Source organism: Esox lucius, chromosome 21, assembly GCF_011004845.1.
Source record: "Esox lucius isolate fEsoLuc1 chromosome 21, fEsoLuc1.pri, whole genome shotgun sequence".
Lineage (NCBI taxonomy): Eukaryota > Metazoa > Chordata > Actinopteri > Esociformes > Esocidae > Esox > Esox lucius.
In genome coordinates this window covers 9,805,680-9,826,737 of record NC_047589.1, presented here as the reverse complement: position 1 = coordinate 9,826,737, position 21,058 = coordinate 9,805,680, and the positions used below count along the sequence as shown (strand labels likewise).

At 44.5% G+C, this 21,058-nt stretch overlaps 1 protein-coding gene across 13 annotated transcripts in view; it reads right to left on the bottom strand.

Annotated features, from left to right (window-relative positions):
• si:ch211-285f17.1 (sickle tail protein homolog) overlaps positions 1-21,058 on the bottom strand; it is a 157,916-nt gene that overhangs the window by 62,803 nt on the left and 74,055 nt on the right. The window contains exon 1 of one of the 13 annotated variants that reach the window (XM_010899454.4): positions 1,152-1,427. The exons of the other annotated variants lie outside the window; for them this stretch is intronic. Coding sequence (XP_010897756.2) covers positions 1,152-1,230 — 79 coding nt within the window. The 5' untranslated portion in view covers positions 1,231-1,427. Of the gene's footprint in view, positions 1-1,151; positions 1,428-21,058 lie in introns of those variants that run through there. 13 annotated transcript variants of the gene reach the window in all.

Below are 21,058 nucleotides of genomic sequence, written 5' to 3'. Positions count from 1 at the left end.
TTGCAGAGCCTAAGAGTTGGCCCAAGGGGCTGTATGCTAACAGACTATTTTAGCCGTGCTGTAATTCTTTCAGGCTGTGTGCAGAGCTGTGCTGAGGGGGCCAGGAGAAGAGGAGCGGTGGAGTGTGAAGACACAGGGAGGGAGTAATAAAGTAGGCTGATCTGTTGGCTTGTTCTTCCAGACGGCAGGTACAGCCATAATGTGTACCCTTCAAAGGCTAATGGTAAAAAATAAGACTTAGCCAACAGCTTGGGTGTCTATCTCCTCGGGATCCCACTCTTTGTGGGTCAAGTACAAGACAGAAGAGATAAAAATGTGGCCATTTCAAAAGTTTTTCACTGTGCCGGTTTAAAAGGGCACTCTGGGATTGGTATATAAAAACGTGAAAGGGGCAGTGTGTTGTTTGAATCCCGGATAGCCCCATTAAGCGGAAAACGTGGCTTTGGTGTCTTTTCTGTTTCACCAAAGAGGAAATTCTTAGAAATCCTTGTAAAGTGGTGCTTGATAAGCTCAAATGGGCTACAAGCAAGACCATTAATGTAGCATCTGTTTTAAGAAGCCTGAAACGGGAGAGATACAATGTTGCCATTAGCATGCAGGCACAGAAGAAAAATACTTCACATAAAACCAGATGACAGCGATAACCAAAACTAATGTACAACACAGAGAACACAGGAGAAAAGTAGAACACAGGAGAAAAGCCTCCGAAGTGCATTTATAGTGGAAGATTCTGACTGACTTCTCATTCTTCCTTATTCTCCCCTAACAAAATCACAAGGAGGTTGCTTTTAAGGACTCAGTTTCAGCGTTGTGTTTCACTTGCTCTGCTGATGTGCTTCCATGCAGTGGTGTTTCAGTCTGTAAATCAGACCAGCAGATAGCATAGTGATAACACAGAACATGCCGATTTCCATCAACACAACACAAACTAAAATCTGTTAGGCACAGTAAATCTGTGTCAAGAATTTATGCCAGTAACAAAATATATCCCTCCACCCTAAGCACTCCACTAGTGAGGCTGGCATGCTTTCAGGCCTATTTTTAACCCCAACAGGTTCTAACTCACCTAACAGTTAGTCTAACTACCCAGACAGCTAAAAACACTCAATCCACCAGATCCCTGTGGACTCTGTCCGTTTCAGGTCTCTTACCTTCCACAAGGCTCGAACATTCAAGGACAGAATAGAACACGTCCTCAACCATTTCAATTCCCCCTTGCCCTTCCTCCATTTTATCCAGGGATTAACAAAGTTGGAGCCAGGAAAGTAGGTCCGGAGAAACAGGGGAACAACACAGCCAACTGTTCCAAATTCCAGACAGGGCTCACGTGAAAAAAGGGGGTTTGAGATCCGCCCGGAGCCAGAGGGTTGAGCGACCAGCAGAGATTTAGAAAACAAACTGCATTCCAGGAGACAGGACGGAAAACAAGCACCTCTTCTCCGCCTCGGGCCAATCACTAACTGACTGACAGACAGACAGACAGGCTGACTGGCTGACTGCTCGTGCACGGTTGGGTGTCTGAGAGAGTGTGCGTGTGTGTCAGTTGCCTCCCCTCCATGGGTTCCCAAAAGAGGTGAATGACATTGTTCAGTAAGAGTAGGCCTCAGAACAACAGGTGTCTGACCCACGATCTCAGTCAAGCACGCCTGCACACGCAGAGGCACACACACACACACACATCCCCACACTTTCCGGGTGTTTCACGGCACAGTATCATATGTGCTGATTCCTACGAGGCCGTTCCCTCTGATCTGACCTCCTAGGGAGCATCAGAATGAAAGGCAAGTGTCCAAAATGGCTCCCTAATCCTTTTTTTGTGTACTACTCCGAATCCGAATTAGTGGGCCAAGTGAATAGGGAGTTATTTGGGACTCGAGGCTCGTGTACTATGTTGTTTCAGGACCCACTTTGGGAATAGGGCTAGTTTAGTTTTCATTGCACTCAAGTTATCTTTGCTCAGCTGATAATAATGTCATGAAGCATGGCCATTAAAATATTTTTGTCACTAACATTACATAACAAAGTGGATGTGCTCAGCCAGTGTTTGAAATCAAGAGTGAGTGTCTCTCTCCACACTCATATTTTTCTCAATGCGCTACTTGAAAGCTACACATTTGCCGACATTTTGAGACGAACGCACACGTGTGTGTTTGTGTGTATCTGTGAATCCGTGTCAAACAGGAACTGATTACGTGTTCGCCATCTGAAGACTTTTGCAGTCGCTCCAGTTTCACTAGCTCGAACGTGAAAAGATCAATGGGCAGTTTGTGGGCCGTGTAATTGAAAATGGAGGGGTCACATCATGAAGAAACAAACCTGACCCAGACGAAAGATAATGTCAAACATATGGAAAGAAGTGGAACTCCCATCCACTTACTCCCTACCAGCCACCAGAGTCCACTGCATATCCAGTACGCCGTACATAAACTGAGCCAGTTTCCAAACAATTAATCATACCACCTATCTAGTGTTACTTTGAACAAATAGCAAGACGTGGCGAAAGAAACACCGGAATCCTGCAAAATGTTGGTACCTATTACCTTAACCACCCAGGCCAATATACTCCCTCAGTCGCTCAACCCCCGCCCCCTGCAAAAAAAAAAAAATCTATATTGCACACCTCAGCCGTTTTGCGAACACCCAGATGGAAAATTACCTCCCCGAGAAAGTTCAGAGAGGTGCCTAGAAATGAAATGTGCCCACATTATTTAAGAAAGCACATTTATCCCAGTTTCCAGCATTAAGTGAATGACAGTTCTGGTCAAAAGAAGACCTGAAACAGTGGAACAGTGTGACACTGCAGGCTAGTTGAGAGAGTGTTCTTGTTTCCTGTTGTCTCCAGTTACTCAATGTTAACAGTGGAGGGAAATCACAAAGGCACTCCCCGTCTCCTGGAATGGATTTCCCATAAACACGTACACAAAGAGCTGCAGTGTGCTGCCTGCAACACCCAAGCCCCCATAATGCACTGCTATGAACACAATGTCGAGGAAAATGCTACAAGCTAGGCGGTCATTCGTTGAAACCCATTCGGAAAAGTGTGTGGGTGTCTGTTTTCTTTTTTGTCCCGTACCTTTCGGTAGAGAAATCTCGTCATGACTAACCACAAATGGACACATTTTAAAGTACTATCCTTGTCTGAGTGTTGCAATGGTCTTGGTTCTATTGGAACGTTAAGGACCTTTGTATGTTTGGCAGTCATCTCATTGCATAATAGGAGGAGGGTGGAAAAAAGTGCCACTGTTACGGCACCAGGGCTCTGTCATGCTTTGAACAGGGTCGGCCGTCGCCCATGGATACATTCCAAATCACACCCTATCCCCTACGAGGACCGGAGCTATAGACACTTTTTAGAAAGATTTGGCCAAAAGACACTGTAGTGTTGGCGATATTGGCGAAAGGACACTTTGAAGATCCCCAGCTGGGTCTGCCGGCATTCAACCGTATTTCTACGCTGAAAGGAAGCTGATTGCTGATCTATACTAAATGGTATTTTCCATGCTGGTTCTGTCAGCATGGTGAAAAGCACTCATTAACACTCTCAGAATGTAGCTGGGTGACATTTCTTCACACTTGACACAGACACCCCCACACATACACACAGGAAGCTATTTGGCCCTCAAAGGTTGGCCCTCTGTATCGGTTTCACCTAGCGCATGACCGTAATACAAAAAAGGTTTCCGTAGATGTCCACACTTCCACATTTTACACACACCATAGTAAATAGTCCCTTTCAGTCAATGTAATTAGTCATAGGGCAATATAAAGAACCAAGAAAGATAGAAGACTTTCAGACTTTTAACAAGAATATAAACTTGAGAAATCCCTCAGACAAAACAGAATTTTCACCTCAAGTCCCAGACTAATCCCAACCCTTGTCATTGTTGATCGGTTTGATTTGTACAGATCCGGGATTTGGCCCCTATCACTAAACACAACGCAACCATTGATTTCATTCACAGCAAAACATACGCTTCTACTCTAAAACAAAAATAAATAAAAAAACAAGTATAATAAAAAACTAAAAACGTTTCATATGTTTAGAAGCTGTGAAATGCAAGTTCATACACTTTTACACTGAATGAGAACAACTCATTAGGCAGAATCTTCTGGTTTCATAGCTAGAGGCAGCTTGATTAGCAATTACACTGTCTGGAGAGGGTATTAGTCTGAGACACGTTTACCAGTCACCAAAAAAGAAAACTACAAACCAAGTTAATTTGAAGAATCTGGAGAACAACACAAATGTGACCCCCTAATCTGCAATTCTGGTTTCCACAAATGGATTTAAGGCAGTTTTTCCTCCAGCCACGTTTGGAAAAGTTGGTAATAAGAGAGTATGCTAGTCCTCTCAGACCATCGGCTAAGACAGCCTGTCTGGAACTGTCTTAACTGTGTTATGATGACCAGTGGAGCGCGTGCACAAACACTTTCTCTTAATGAGGACTACAGCTGCAATAGCTCGCACTAATGACCAGAGAATCCCAACATGTAAGCAAAGGACCCGAGTGTCATTCTCAAACCAAGACATCTGTTTCGTTTTAAACCCCATTGTGGACACATCCCATATCAGTAGAAACAGAATATTAATTGTGCAGCTTTGCGAATTTTCCTGAGTCTTAAAAAGGGAACGCAGCTCAGACTGAGCAGCGTTTTCTTGTGGGGCATGGCATGAAACCTGGAAAAGCCCTGGGGCCTCATGTCTTGCGTATGTTTCTAACAAAATGATTGCGTGTATCCTACGATTTGCGTGCGTACAACATTATTGGGATTTATCGAACTGGCTTTCGCAAAACATACGCATGCATCCGTTGATAAATCAGACCCATACAGACTTCTGCGTACCTGAACAAGCTTACGGTCTCCGACAACGCCTACAATTACCAATATAAGGTATCCAAATTAGCCCTATTGACTATGTAATTTCAGTCCATACATGAAGCAAGGTGGAGACCGGTCAGAAAAATAATGACAAGAAAATACATATCCCATAATGTGAACTTCAAATAATATTATCTGATATAGAATCTAAAAAACGGGTCCTTTGTCGAAACGTATCAAGTATAGCACGACAAGCAGTAAATAAATAAATATTCCGCTTGCAAGACGTCTTGCAAGACGTACGTGGCTGTCTTGCGATGTGTTCAGAGATAAATCAAGGTGGATCCTAAGCAGTGTCCAAACTACAGGAGGTGGGCAAAGTGTGACAGATATTTCTCCCATTGACCAGCTCGCTGGCATCATTGGGGAGATTTTAGTCCTACTGTAGATGGGGACACCGACATGTCGCTGTGGGACGGTTTCAGTAAATGATCATTTTTCTTTAGGCAAACTTTTCAACTTCACATTCAAGAAACATCAATACAGACATAACATCAAAGTGAATTGGTCAAGCCCAGGTCAAGTCATGTGAGCCTAGGACTTTGTTATTTTCGATACAGAACAAGTATCTGCAGTGGCATACCAGAGTGGGGTTGTGGGGCTCTGCAGTTTGGCAGCGTTCCGAGTGAGGACTGTACCGGGTCGTGGCGGTACAGCCGAGGCTGTCTTGCAAACGGAGGATCAAAAAAATAGTAGCCTAGAGTATGTGGCCAAGAATGTATATAACATTTCAGAAATGTTAAAGATCAATGACTCTTGGAAAGACCTTGTGTTAAAATGATTGTTCCATTTTAGTGAAATGTATTTTCCGTGCTGCATAGCAATAGCCTATAACTTTTATTTTGAGTAGGAATATATTGGCTGTTTTTTTTCAATTTGTGGGTGAATAAGTTTACTTATTTTATGTTCTATTCATTTTAATTCAGTGAGAATTTGTGAAATGTATTGACAATTTTGTCAAATTAAACTGTAGTGCAACATTAAACCTATTAGTCCTAACAGTTTTTGGATCAGCTACAGGCTGTAGGATTTTGACGCTTGCTACATACTTAGCCTATAAGCCTACGATGTTACAGAAAACAGTTTGCACATTTCTGTAGGTTATTCATATTTCTATTGAGAAGATTTTAATCATATGTTTCTGTTGACATTCCTTTACCAGCTTATGCTAAGTAGCATAGTATTTCTCCAATTCAAACGCAAGGCTGCGCATACGCACGGCTTGAGATTTGCGTAGGGATACGCACACGTTCCCGTCAAGTTCAACATTGATAAATGCCAACATTTGCGCAAAAACTGGCGTACTCATGATTTACGCACACACGATAGATACGAGGCACCTGGAGTCGAAAAGATATTAGGCACCTATTTGTACAGCTTCGATAGACTATGCGCGTGTAGTCTACTTGCATATATAAATAAGAAAGAGAGACAACATGTAGTTGAGGAAAATTCTAGGTCTCATTTGATACTCTGCAACTCTAATAAAAAATGTGTAATAACAAAGATTAAACACCACTAGCCTCCATGAGCCTTCGAGGTTGTTAAACATAACAACCTACGCGTTTTACTTTATTTTATTGCTGCTCGATGAAATAGATCTGCTCATTTTGCTTGGCGAAATAACTTAATATCCTCCCTTTGGAGAAGGTGCGAGCTCCATTAAAGTTCCACAAACAAGTTTCATTTTTTATTCGGCGGAAGCCCTGCTGGCCAATAAGCCTGATCCTCTGTCATAATGAAAGCGGATCATATTTTAGGCATGATTCAGAAGGCGGTGATTCAGCGGAAACGAAACGCTGCACAAATCGCTTTGGTAGATGGAATTTGTCCTCTAACGCACCACCCACAACAATCTCTCCCCATGCTTTCTCCCATCCCTTCTCCTTTCCTGCAGTTCTAGTTTGGATAGAAAAGCGAGTCACAAAAAGCTTTGCTGTGTTGGCTGTCAATACCAATAAATGCTCCCTGCTTGTTTGTAGAGGACGACAACTTCAGACAGGTCACTCTGTTAACGCTAGCTCCACTGAACATCAACACAAGGTGTTTTGTCCGGTGCGAGCAGTGTCAACGTGTCTCAAGACTTCTGAGGTATGTGTGTAACTGCCTCCTCCTTCCTTCAATAAACAGTCATCCATCATTCCATGTGCATGCCTGTTGGCTTACAAGTGACACATACGCCCCTGATATGTTACCCTAAGTACAGATCTAGGAACAACTTCCATACCTGCAATCTTAGCCTAGCCTTCGGTTTTTGTGGAAAATGCAAAACACATGCTGGGTCAGTGTGTAGTGACAACTTTATCCTGTAGTTGTAAATTGACTTCAACATAAACTACCTTGGAGAATACCAGTCCAAGTAAACAAGTCCTGACAGCAGGGGGTGCTGTTTGCTACAATCTAATAATGTTTGTGGTCTGTGGAGAGGGCCTGAAATTGGACACATAGATTACACTCTAACACATGTCAGAACTCATCATTCAACAAGAATCTTGTTCTGTAACATTGTTTTGGCTGTGTGTTTCAAGTCTTTGTTACGCTAAAAGATGGAGGTCCTAGCGCTCTGGATCAGGTTATATTCAAGGACCTGTCTAAATGTCTCCCATCTTTACAGAGAAACCCCAAAGTTGTGTTACAATGGACATTGGAATCTTGGTCACTGTCCTGACCAAGGCCCTTCTTTTCTGGTTACTTAGTCTGTCCCTACAGCCAGCTCAATGAAAACTCTTGCTTGTTCTTCCTCCATTTTGTTCTTGATTTTGTTATTATTATTGTGTATTGATTGATGACAAAAACAAATAATTATAAATATCTATAATCAATTGTAAAAGTCTAATACACAATAACATTTTGGAAGCACTCTAACTATATTCATATATATATATATATATATACACACACACACACACACACAATGTATGTACAGTATACACCAATCAGCCATAACATTATGACCACCTGCCTAATATTGTGTAGGTCCCCCTTTTGCCACCAGAACAGCCCTGACCCGTCGAGGTCCACTAGACCTCTGAAGGTGTGCTGTGGTATCTGGCACCAAGACGTTAGCAGCAGATCCTTTAAGTCCTGTAAGTTTCGAGGTGGGGCCTCCATGGATCGGACCTGTTTGTCCAGCACATCCCACAGATGCTCAATTGGATTGAGATCTGGGGAATTTGGAGGCCAAGTCAACACCTTGAACTCGTAGTTGTGTTACTCAAACCATTCTTGAGCCATTTTTGCTTTGTGGCAGGGCACATTATCCTGCTGTAAGAGGCCAATTCCATCAGGGAATACCATTGCCATGAAAGGGTGCACGTGGTCTTCAAGAATGCTTAGGTAGGTGGTACAAGTCAAAGTAACATCCACATGAATGGCAGGACCCAAGGTTTCCCAGCAGAACATTGCCCAAAGCATCACACAGCCTCCGCCGGCTTGCCTTCTTCCCAGAGTGCATCCTGGTGCCATGTGTTCTCCAGATAAGCAATGCACATGCACCCGGCCATCCACAGAAAATGTGATTCATCAGACCAGCCCACCTTCTTCCATTGCTCTGTGTTCCAGTTCTGATGCTCACGTGCCCATTGTAGGCACTTTCAGCAGTGGACAGGGGTCAGCATGGGCACCCTGACTGGTCTGCAGCCAAGCAGCCCCATATGCAACAAACTGCAATGCACTGTGTGTTCTGACATCTTTCTATCAGTACCAGCATGAACTTTTTCATCAATTTGAGCTACAGTAGCTCGTCTGTTGGATCAGACCACACAGGCCAGCCTTCGCTCCCCACATGCATCAATGAGCCTTGGCCACCCATGACCCTGTCGCTGGTTCACCGCTTTTCCTTCCTTGGATCATTTTTGATAGGTACTGACCACTGCAGACTGGGAACACCCCACAAGGGCTGCAGTTCTGATGCTCTGACTCAGACGTCTAGCCATCACAACTTGGCCCTGGTCAAAGTCACTCAGATCCTTATGCTTGTCCATTTTCCCTGCTTCTAACACATCAACTTTGAAGACAATGTTCACTTGCTGCCTAATATATCCCACCCACTGACAGGTGCCATGATAACAAGATTATCAGTGTTATTCACTTCACCTGTCAGTGGTCATAATGTTATGGCTGACCGGTGTATATATATTATATACAGTGTATTTTACTACCAACATTGTCCCTTTCACTATAGACCTCTTTGGTCAGACATGGACTAACTTGACCTAACTAAACCCCTGTGTTATTGGAGGAAAGGAGGATAAGGTCACCACCTGAGAGCAGCGGAGTCTGGGATGTTCTGCCAGGAATGACCTCTCTGCGCTCCTCCCCAGGCCAGGGGAGTCATTCCCTCTGCGCTCTTCCCCTGGCCAGGGGAATCATTCCCTCTGCACTCCACCCCTGGCCAGGGGAGTCGTTCCTGGGGCTGTGAGTCATCCAGAACTGGGCTCCTGACCCAGCAGCTCCATGGCAACCACATACACAGCTGAGAAGCTGCCTCATTGAGTACTACTGTATGATTTGGACATCATCCCCTGCTATGAGTCACAACACTATATGAGGTGACAGGAGTGGGATAGCATGCCCACTAAATGGACAGAATTCATGGTCATGTCCACGATCTTCGCTTGGCTACAGTACATACAGTACAGTATGCGGTTGAACAACATTTCAAGAAGTACCAAGAGATTTAACATGAATAAACCATCCTGATAATCAATCCCAAACAATTAAAAAGTGCCCTACACACTTGAGATTTGTAGACTAAGCATTGACTTGTGAACAGGAATGTGAACTCAGACTTCCTATAGACTTTACTGACATAAGTGTTTGGTAAGTCAAGTCTAAATACTACATACAATTTGAGACCAAAAACTGAGAGTATATCAAAATCATCACTCTGTCAGTCCATTGGAATAATAAGAAAAACAATAAAAAACAGTTGATGAACAATCAAAGAACATTATTGGCTTAGCATTATGTTTAAAAAGCCTCCTGGCAGTTAAAGCTAGCCTAATATTCAGAGACAAGCCAACAATTAAGGGATACATTGGACATACACTCATAATACTGTACTATTAACCTTAATGAGAGGCTTCCTACAGCAGAATCTCTTTGTTCTAACAATCTCTTATCTTTTGGCAGGAGGCAACATCTCTCTCCCTGGTATCTCTCTTATTTTCTAAGTCTCTCTATCTCTAGCAACTCAAATTAAAAGGCTTTAAAGGCATGGGAAACATTTGTTTACATTGCCAAAGCGAGTGGGGAAAAATAATGATAAATAACTACAGGGAAAATGGGAAAAAAAACTGTCCCAGTCTCTCATCACAAAAACATGATCACTAATTCAGGAGATGGCCTAATAAACATAAGACCTGCTGTCCATCCTAAAATACAATTACAAAGAGTTGGAGAAAAAAAGATTCACAGAATCACAAATCAAGACAAAGAGCTAGTCAGTAGATGTATTTAAGTGACGTTTTCCGCGTCTGTTTCTAAGCTTTACAACCGTGGTAGGCGACGCACATTGTTTATGCTGCTTGCATACTTGCACTGTTTCAATGCGTGTTTTAATGGTTTACGACTTTCCTCAATTGCTCGGCAATTGGCTCTCCATAAGCAATAAATCGCTGAGGTGACTCGATTTTCCACCAAGTCTATCATTTATTACAAAATGTCCTTCCCCTCAACGTCTGCTTTTCTCTTCTTTCTGACTCTCCATCATCCACTCTCTCGCTCTCCTTCCTTCCTCGTCTGTCTTTCTCAATCTCTCTCTTGCCACTGGGCATGCCAAGGCAAACTTCGCTGGATACAGAGCTCATTTGCAATCCCAAAGTACCAGCAGTGCATTATACAAAATAAATTATAGAAATCTATTTGAAACCTCCCATGGTCAACAGAGCTCCCCCTGGTGGTGTGCTCAAATGTATTATACTGTCTGTCCTGCAAACAACCCACCCTATTACTGTCCACGTAATAACTTCAGGGGATTTAAAATGAAAATCTAATAGGAATGTGGCTAGTACGTCCAATTTCTATCCCCTGCCATTTTTATGACGTCCAATTCGGGATTATGGATTGTACTATGGATTATTTCCAACCACTCCTCAGGAGATCCTGAAGTTTCGAAGATCGAGACGTGCTCACTGACACAAATCTAGCCTTTTCCGCTCAATCAACCAGGGAGTATTTTCCGGCCCATACCCAGCGAAGAAGAGTGCTTTCCCCACGTCAATTCATGCCAACTCTGCTGGACCACGGGCGCTGTTGGGACACCGGCTCTCAAACTCCTGGCCATGGTGGCGCTCCTGGAGTACAGAAAACCACCTGGCTCCACACGGCGTCGGTCTGGTGGGATGAGGACAAAAAACCACCTGGCTCCACACGGCGTCGGTCTGGTGGGATGAGGACAGAAAACCACCTGGCTCCACACGGCGTCGGTCTGGTGGGATGAGGACAGAAAACCACCTGGCTCCACACGGCGTCAGTCTGGTGGGATGAGGACAGAAAACCACCTGGCTCAACACGGCGTCGGTCTGGTGGGATGAGGACAGAAAACCAGCTGGCTCCACACGGCGTCAGTCTGGTGGGATGAGGACAGAAAACCACCTGGCTCCACACGGCGTCAGTCTGGTGGGATGAGGACAGAAAACCACCTGGCTCCACACGGCGTCGGTCTGGTGGGAAGAGGACAGAAAACCACCTGGCTCCACACGGCGTCGGTCTGGTGGGATGAGGACAGAAAACCACCTGGCTCCACACAGCGTCTGGTGGGATGAGGACTGTTTGACGTGGTATGTGATGCTGGCGGCAGAACCACGTGAACCCGCTGCGGTGGAGCAGCACTGAGAACACCGGTGCTTCTGTATCAGTGTTTATCCGTGAAACCTGCTTTGCGCATGGATGTGTGCTTGTACGTTTGCAGCGCGTGTGCGTTTCTGTGGCTCTGGTTTGTATTGAGCAGTCAGGGCTGGGACGGGGGGGGACGGGGGGGGGGGGGCCGGCGTGTATGGTGGCACGCTGCCTAGCTCTACTGGAAGGGATGGGGAAACTGGGGGGCTCCTGCTGAAGCAGCCGCACTGTTCAAGCGAGGAGGAAAACTGGTCTGTAAATGCAACCCAGTCAGCACATTGAAATCCCTGAATAAATGAAGGTTACAAAAAAAAATGAAGAAAGCATAACTGCCTAACTACCTTAGAGTTGATTAAAAACTCAACTCACCACTGGGAATCTGAGGATTATAAAATAAGTGGTGAGTGAAGTGAAGGTTATGCACAAGTGTGGCCTGTAAATCCCTCTCCTGGGGAGATAGTGGTCCAAGCTTGGGGGTGAGGTTTGAGAAAACTGACGGGGGTGAGGTTTGAGAAAACTGATGGGGTTGAGTGACGCCGGTGAAAGAGATTCTCCACCTCGTAGAGGAGCAATGCAAAAGAATACTGGACAGTACCTGTGAAACCCACTGCGTGTGGGTGTATGTTGAGGGCCCAAACTATTACAAAATGTTAGCAGTACATTCCCCAATCAGTGCAATGATGACAACTGGCTTCAGAGGATTGCGAAACTGAAAAACAAGCTGGGCGTTAGCAAGTTTAAGACTCAGTTTCAAGCTGTACCCTGGGACAATTTCCTTACCGGCCGAGATATCTTCTCCAACTATGACAGCCTGCAGTTAAGGAAACGACTGCACCACAAATAGCTGCCCGATTTTAAACAGTAAGCCTGTTGAATAGTCACAACTGAAACGAACATTTGGGTCATGCGACATGACCAACACCACCCAGAACTCATATCGAGGTTTTATCTGGGAGAGTAAGTGAATGTGTCCTTGAGGTGAGGAGGCCAAAGCGTTCTGTTCCCACCAGGGAGAGAAAGACAGAATCACCACAGACATTAACTGGCTCACCACAGTGGAGCCAGATGTTTCGTCCCGAATCGCGCCCTATTACCCAGCACACTAGTCTTATTCCATGAAATGGCCAATAGGGTGCCATTTGAGACGAAGGCGGAGTCTGCGGCAGAGTGGAAATGTGATCACGTGACGTATAGAGAAGGAGGGAGCAAGGATGGGAACGGCGGCGGACGTTTCTGTGGGCTAGCTATGTCTCACCGCACGTCTCTCAACACTTCTGCAGTGGCACTGATTGATTTGATGCTGCCTGGCTCATGAAGGGGTAGCGCCCCCCAGTGTGCGTAAGGCACATGTCATAGAGATGTTTCTAAACCAGAGGTGTCAAACCGGTTCCACGGAGGGCCGAGTGTCTGCAGGTTCTCTCTCTCACCTTGTACTTAATTGACTAATTAGGTCACTAATTGGTTAGTTTCTACCCCCACCTGGTTGTTTAGGTCTGAACTGGGAACCAATTTAAAGGAAAACCCAAAAACCTGCAGACACATGGCCCTCTGTGGAACCGGTTTGAGACCTCTGTTCTAAACACAGTTAACACTTAACAGTCAAAAGCCCTTATAAAGTGCTGACACCTGGACATTTGAGTGTAACTTGTGGCTTTTTCTTATGGTTATCTAGAAACCAAGCCAAAGTTAAGATCCACAACCCACCACTAAGGAAAATATGCTTCAAACCGGACCAGGGACCCCTGGTCAGTGTTGCACTTTAAGTCAAATCTATCCAATCCATTGTGACAACCTCTCAATTAGACAGCAAACTCGACATGGAACTTGTGAGGTTGCCATTCGAAAGACCAAACAAGGTCAATTCAAGGTCAATTCAAGCTCTGTTCAAGAACAACAGATTCTTGTTTCGTGTTATTAAGTTAGCTAGAAGCTAATCCTCTTAGAGACCTAGCATATACCATATTTACAACATTACATGCTCTGTTGGAGAGAGTAGGTGACATTGTTGTATTGTTGGCCAAGTTAGAGGCATTTAGTGGTTCTAAAATAAGCTCACTTGTTTCAAAAAACAGACTAAAGGTAATGAAAAAAGCAAAGCCAACGAAATCCAGAAGGTTCAGATTTGGGAGGATAAGTTTGTGAGTGTGTGTGTGTGTGTAAGAGAGAGAGAGAAAAACAGATATGTATATAATATATACACATATATAGTAGAGAGAAAAACAGATATGTATATAATATATACACATATATAGTAGAGAGAAAAACAGACAGATAGAGAAGAGAGTCTACAGCTGCAGCTTCAGAACTCTCCGGCCCAGTGGCCAGCAGACGGCACCAGCTAAAAGCAAAGCGATTGGCTCATGGTGACATCACCCAACTGCATGCCCCCTCCCAGTTGGACGATGTTATCAGCGCTGAGGCATGCCAGTGATGTAATGCTGAGACGGCTTTCACAGACACGGTGAACAGGGCAGCGGCTCCCCGGCTTCTCCTCCTTCTCTCACTTTCACCGCATCTCCTCTCACTCCCTCTCCATCCCTGTTTCCTTCTCTCTTCCCTCTCTCTGCCCTCCCTCTACCTAACCCTCCTTCTCTTCTGCCCTCCCTCTACCTAACCCTCCTTCTCTTCTGCCCTCCCTCTACCTAACCCTCCCTCTACCTAACCCTCCTTCTCTTCTGCCCTCCCTCTACCTAACCCTCCTTCTCTTCTGCCCTCCCTCTACCTAACCCTCCTTCTCTTCTGCCCTCCCTCTACCTAACCCTCCTTCTCTTCTGCCCTCCCTCTACCTAACCCTCCTTCTCTTCTCCCTCTCTATTTGGCCTCTCTCTTTGGCCTCTCTCTGTCATTTCTCTTCCAGACTCCTCTTTCATATTTCTTCCCAGCCCACTGGGTGTTTATTGGTCCTGCTGGACATGAACGGTAGCCTACTATTGATCAGGAGAACATCCCCTCATGCCCAAAGAGGGATGGCATGTCAGGGACGTCAGAAGGGTCCGCGAGCCCCCGGTCGGTCCATCTCTCTTATGGAGGTTTCATTAAAATACGGTCCACAGATCACACCTCTCTCCAAGGCAGGCGGAGGGGGCGGGGGGCGGGAAACCCTGGCAACCGGAGATGCCATTTAGTTTATTACATTTTCTAAAATCAGCTGTCTTGCCTCACAGTGACAATAGCAAGAGATTAAGCAGCACACACACACACACACATAAGCACACGCACATGCACGCATGCCATGAGGCAAATATGCAAAAAAAAGAAACACATGGCATAAAGACGTGCAAACACATGCGCACATGCACAAATGCGCACAACCACACACACACACACACAAAAATGCACATTATGGAGGTACATTATTTTGTGCCTTTATGTCGAGAGCAAAACCTTTTCTTTTTCAATCAACAGTAATTGTTCTGAAAGCAAAAATGAGGCGTCATAGTAAACAAAAGTTTTTTAAATCAAATATTTTGTAACTGAGCACATTTTATTCTCAACAAATATTTTGAAAACCAAAAATGTGTTTTAAAACAAAATCAAATAGAATTTTACTATAAACCACCCTCCATTTTGGCTAGATGGTCTCCTTTGCTTGAGTTGTTTTTTATGCTTTTGAAACTTTTTTTAAATTGAAACACTAGTTCTTCATTTGCACTTTTGACCCCAAAGCTGTGGGTGGGCTTTAGTGGGAGGTGTGGATGAAGCTTCTCAATTGGACAGCCATTTTTGAGTGTCAGTTTGGCTACAACCAGTACTGTTCAGCCTTTCTTTCCAACACAAAGGAAGTCATAGTGGACACCTACAAAGGACTGTAGCTGAGGCTGAGGTTTTTCATTTCAAAATAATTATTTTTGATTGAAAAGAAAAAAGTTTTGCTCTCAACAAAAAGACACAAATGTACCTCCATAGTACATCCAGGACACACACACACACGCATACTCTCTCAGGCTCTGAGCAGTGGCCAATAAGCATGTGAATCCCCTGGCGATTCCTTCAAATGTTTTTTCATATCATTTTTAAATCCCTGTTCAGGGATTAGATCACATCCGGTCCATATAACATAATTCAGCGTGGCCTGGACATTATTCAACGTGATCCCGGATTGACGCTCCTTCTAACGCTATTTGAACACAGGCCCCATGTCTATATGATCTCTGCCCTTTTCTAAAAGGACAACGGATTGCAGATGAGCAAATACGGGTCGGGGGCGCATCGGGGATAGAGGCTGTGAATGATGATGATGACGGTGCGTTTATAGGCTACCGAGTCAGTACCTGCAGGAAGATACCCATCCATTATAAATGCACCCTGTCTCTATAAATGTAAATTGAGACGTGGCTGTAATTAAACTCATTAACGCGACTCTGCTGATAGTCCTCTATCTTGACCATGCTGACAGGGGCTGCTTTCTAAATGGCCCCTACGAGCACAGAATAGGCTGTTCTATATGGGAGACACGCAGTGTCTGAATGCGTCAGGGCAGAGACCCGTGACTGCCCTGTACATGGTGGGGGCTCATGAGAACATTCAGTGTCCAATGGTCAAAGTGCTGCTTCAACTGACAGGGGTCAATGCTGTTTTTTAAATGACTTCGAATTGAACGTCACAAACTAACGTCAAGTGCAGAGCCGCGGTCCTCTTTTCCATGCACAAACATGGCACTGGAGAGCAGGGTGCGGTTCCCGTCTTCACCTTTCACCCCTATGGCTCTTATTCATCCGTCTGCCTTGTGATTCCCACTTTCAAGGCAGCAGCCTTGAAAAAACAATGAAAATACGCAAGGAAAGTGATTATCCATTTTCCTGTAAAATAAATGAATGGTTTAAGTGGCCAAGAGCAGTGGTCCTTAAACCTCTCCCTGGGACCCCCAGCTGTTCCATGAAGGGGTTTATGCCACTGCCTCCAGCGGACATGTACTGCTGAAGCATGAGTTGGAATTTGCCCACTGCCATTTCAGCATGTGCGCTCGTCCATTTTTCCCCTTTCTTCCTACCAACAAACATATGTCTAAAAAAGAAACAAGAGTCAGTCTCCAAAACAGACAGATCTGATCGGGTTGCTGGGTGACGTTAAGAAAAATGTAATCCATGCAACCGCCAAAACAGTCCCCACCTTGGGTGGGTTTACCATCCCATAGTTCCTGTTGAGTTAGGTCAGTGTCTGGGGTGTCACACACACATATTACAGGGCTCATCCTTAGGGAGCCTATTGTCTCATGATACGGTTCAAACGTTCCCCAGGGTTGGTGTCCAGAGAAGTGAGTTGACTGTTTGCGGTCGGGCAACGGTCCTCCACCTCTTAATGTCTTAAGCAGACAACCCGGCCCAGTGGCTCCTGTGGTCTGGGACCAGGACCACAGCGGTGAAATGAAGCGAGGAAGTGTTGTTGCGCTTCAGCTGGGAAGGATACCAGTTCTCCTGGAAGGAAAGCTGGATCGCAAGGGACGGAAACCGAACAAAAGCTTTGTGAAGGAGGAGAGAGGCCGAAGGAAAGTCAGGAGACCAACGGACCTGAGAGACTTTCCTCTTCCCTTCTTTCTCCATGTCACACTTGGATGGCTTGTTTATGTCTCTTCCTGCCATTATACTCCTGAATGGAATGGTTTGGAAATCTCCGGTATGTTCTGTGGCCTTGAATTTCAAGGTGCAAGCTGAGAGGAATATTTTGGTGGTGGACAATGAGGGGATGAAACTGCATACAGTCACAAGTCTTTTACCAGAGGAGGTAGGCGCGAGCTAAGTTAAGCTAAGCTTTACTGTATCCGATTTTCAAGTCTGGATTCAAGTCTGTGTGCTCAAATGACTTCTATATTTACAGACTGCCAGTTTGATATAAAATAAATTATTTACATAAAACAATTCTTTATTAGTCTAGAGCAGTGGTACTGATATTTCAGACCAAACGGGAACAAAATGTATTAAAGAGAGAACATTTTTCCAGATTCAATTCACACAGTGACAGAAAGCAAAACTCAGTCTGCTAAAAGAACTTTACCTAGACTGAACATGGGAAAATAATTTGGGATTACAAGGGGAAAACGACAAAGAGAATGATTTCTGCACTTTAAATGTCAAGTTTAACAAGATGGTGGTTTGTAAGTCAGAAGGGAGCCCAGGACAGAGGACTCTGGGCATGCAAATTGCATTGTGGGTATAACAATTGTCTCCTCAAGGAGACAAAGGTAAACACATCAACTCCTCCAATCAGATTCCTGTCCAGGAGGTGTAGTTGAATATCCTCCTGCCTCGAGCAACTGTACCAGGAGATATCATTATGCCCTCTGAAGCGTGCCGGCTCAGGCAAGAGTTGCACTGTATACAGGGGTATTCAACTATTACACGACAAGGTCCAGAGCCTGCTGGTTTTCTGTTCTACCTAATTTTTAATGTCACCTACCTGGTGATTCAGGTCTAAATAAGTCCCTGATAAGAAAAACACGGAGTGGAACTGGCTATCAGGTTCAGAGTGTGAGGGTATATGACATTCTATCCACATGTCCTTTACAACTAAAGTGTCCCAACATATGAACACCCGTTCATGAACTGCGGTATCCAAACAGGCCCTTTAAAAATACACCTTAATCTCCCTTGAAGTCGGCAGCAAATGCCTCTAAATGGATTAGAAACATGTAGAAAGCTGCAGCCTGGTTTCAAACTTCACATCCACAAAATGTTTAGAATTTATCCCGGGGAAACGATATAACTTCTAGTCAGGGAGTGAAACATCCTATGTCAAAAGCTGTGTCTTCAGCACAGTTCTGGATTCCCAAGGAATAACGTCACACTCCAACACAATCCCATTTGCCATGTTACAGGATTGACACTGTGCCTTTACTGATCCAAGTACTACACCCTAAATGGCGCTTTAAACATTTCACTTCTCATCTGTATCTATATTAATGTTTATATGGACGAGACTCAAAAGTCTGATTTTCAGAGAGAAACCTATTTAATCAGGTCTGTTTTTCCTCAGATGAAAGTGTTGTAACTCACAAATGGAAGCCATACTTCTTTTAACCGCACTTCTTTTAACCACGGGCCCTGGTAAAAGAAGTGAACTACATAGCGATAGTGTCATTTGTGAGGCAGAAGTAGTATTATTATAACAGACTAAACATCCCCAAAAAAGACAGTGGGCCTGTTTCCTCCAACTCTAAATCCTTCTGTGAAACCCAGGTAGCTTTTGGGCTCCAGAATAACCCGGCACTAAACTAAGATCCTGTGAATCTGTCAAAATGATGCAATAAATGTAGTGAGCTTGGACACGGTTTCAAGAAACTTCCAACATGGGGACCTCAAAAAGTTGTGCCTGTTAACGGAGAGCATAACGCCGAGTGCGTACACATATATTGGATTTTTAGCGCACTGCTTCTGACGAAGACCCAGCGGCTCCCAATCTGGAATTAGCCGTGCTGTCCGCCAGACAGGCGAAGGGTAATTATGAATCCCGCTGTGATAATGACTCATTAGCGTGTGGTCACCGACGGGGACGGAGCGCAACCAAATAAAATACATAATCCGACAATAGCCATGGCCTTTCCGGCGTTTTTTTCTTTCCGGCAAACGACTTACCCGGGCAGAATTTCATCCATATTTATTGGGATTAGTCAATGTTAATACCCAAATATCGGAATAAAGACTTATCTTAATTAAGGACTTTTCAGAAGTACAGAGACAGCTCACCACTTTTTCGGCAACACTAACCCGCATCCCAAATGGCACCAGATCACCTATATAGTGCAATCATTCTGCCTGGGTCTGTAGTGTAAAGTAGTGCACTGAAAAGGAATAGGGTGCCATTTGGATGGGGACGAATATTCCAAACGAGGATATAGAGGCGAACCAACGTCCAATTAAACCAGCCTGATAGGAATGGCACATCAAGGGCTTATCAGAATGTTTCACCCGCTCATCAATTAGCCACTCGTTTTGATTATCAGAGGGAGGCTCCTATCTCCTTTAGTATTCATCTCATTCCTCCTCCCACACTCCTGCCGTGTCAGTGATGTACCATGCTGTCGTCGCGTGGGTTAACCCCTGGCAGGCTGTCAGAGTCATTATTAACCCCTTACACTCTGATAGCAGGGTAATTGAACACGTATACGGCGATAACACGGTTGTTGACCCCTTACATGCTTGACCGCAGGGTTACTGAGACCATACGTGACACTGAAGATTTAAGCAGGATCTCAAGGCAGGGCATGAAAAGGTTTTTCCATCTCAAGATTACTGTGAGGCGAAAAAATGCTTGTTTTAATTGGGCAAAAAAGGTACTCCTAGACTTTAAAGAATACTGTTAAGCAGACGCGTTTGTATACGCTGTCCTAAGGCATTTCAAGAAAATAAAAGGAAAAGGAAGTAAGAGGTGTCTATGGAGTCCAAACAGTCACACAGTTCTGTAAGTTCTAGAACAGTAAATGCTGATTCTGGGTCTGCAGATCCTTCCTACTAGTGAGAGGCTCAATGTATTGTACATCCTGAACAGGTCACTAAATACGGAAAATAAACCCTTTCAAATGCAGGCGTTTGCTCTCAGGATTTACCATTTCAAATGCATTTTACCCTTACCAGGTAAGCTGACAGAGAACACGTTCCAATTTACACCAATGACCTGGTAGAAACTACCTTTCTCATGTCATTTTATTTTCTATTTTTGTTCTTCAGGCTGTCTTCCACTCAATAACTCAGTAATCTGTGTGTGAGCCTGAGGTTTGCTCAGGGAAGGAGGGGACAGAGTTTGCACGGGAATGTAAACAGTGTGTGTGTGGGTGATAGAAGTGGAGGAAGGTGTGTGTTCTCTTTGGGAGATGAGGGGGAGGGAAAGTTTGTCTTACCCCTGCTGGGGTGGGGAGGTGGGGGTGATAGGAGGCTGGTCAACAAATGACTTCCAAAGCAGTAAGGTGGAGTTCATAAAAGCCCCAAAAAAAGGGCAGGGCATCAGGTTGAGTGATGCGCAATAGGAGAAACGTGTGTGTGTTTTAATATTTCAGACCTCACAACTACAGTAACCAATGGCAGGTCAGGAAAAGTGAGGACCTTTTGCCAGTAGTCATTAAAAAAGCTGCAGGTTAAGGTTACGGTTATATTTCGGATTTGTGCCAGGTTAAGGTTACTGGTCAGTGGTTTGGTTTAGGTTCAGAAGTGAAGGTTTCGATTTTGGATTAGGATTACGAGAGAAATTGTATTTTTACCGGGGAAAAACATTGTCCCTAAAAGTATAAATATAACAAAAAAATGTATGAAAGACATAATTTAAGAAATAAAGCCAAAGCTAGTCCGGTTAGTTCCAAATGGAACCCATTCTCCGGATAAGCCACATTTACTGACCCTCTAATAGAGGC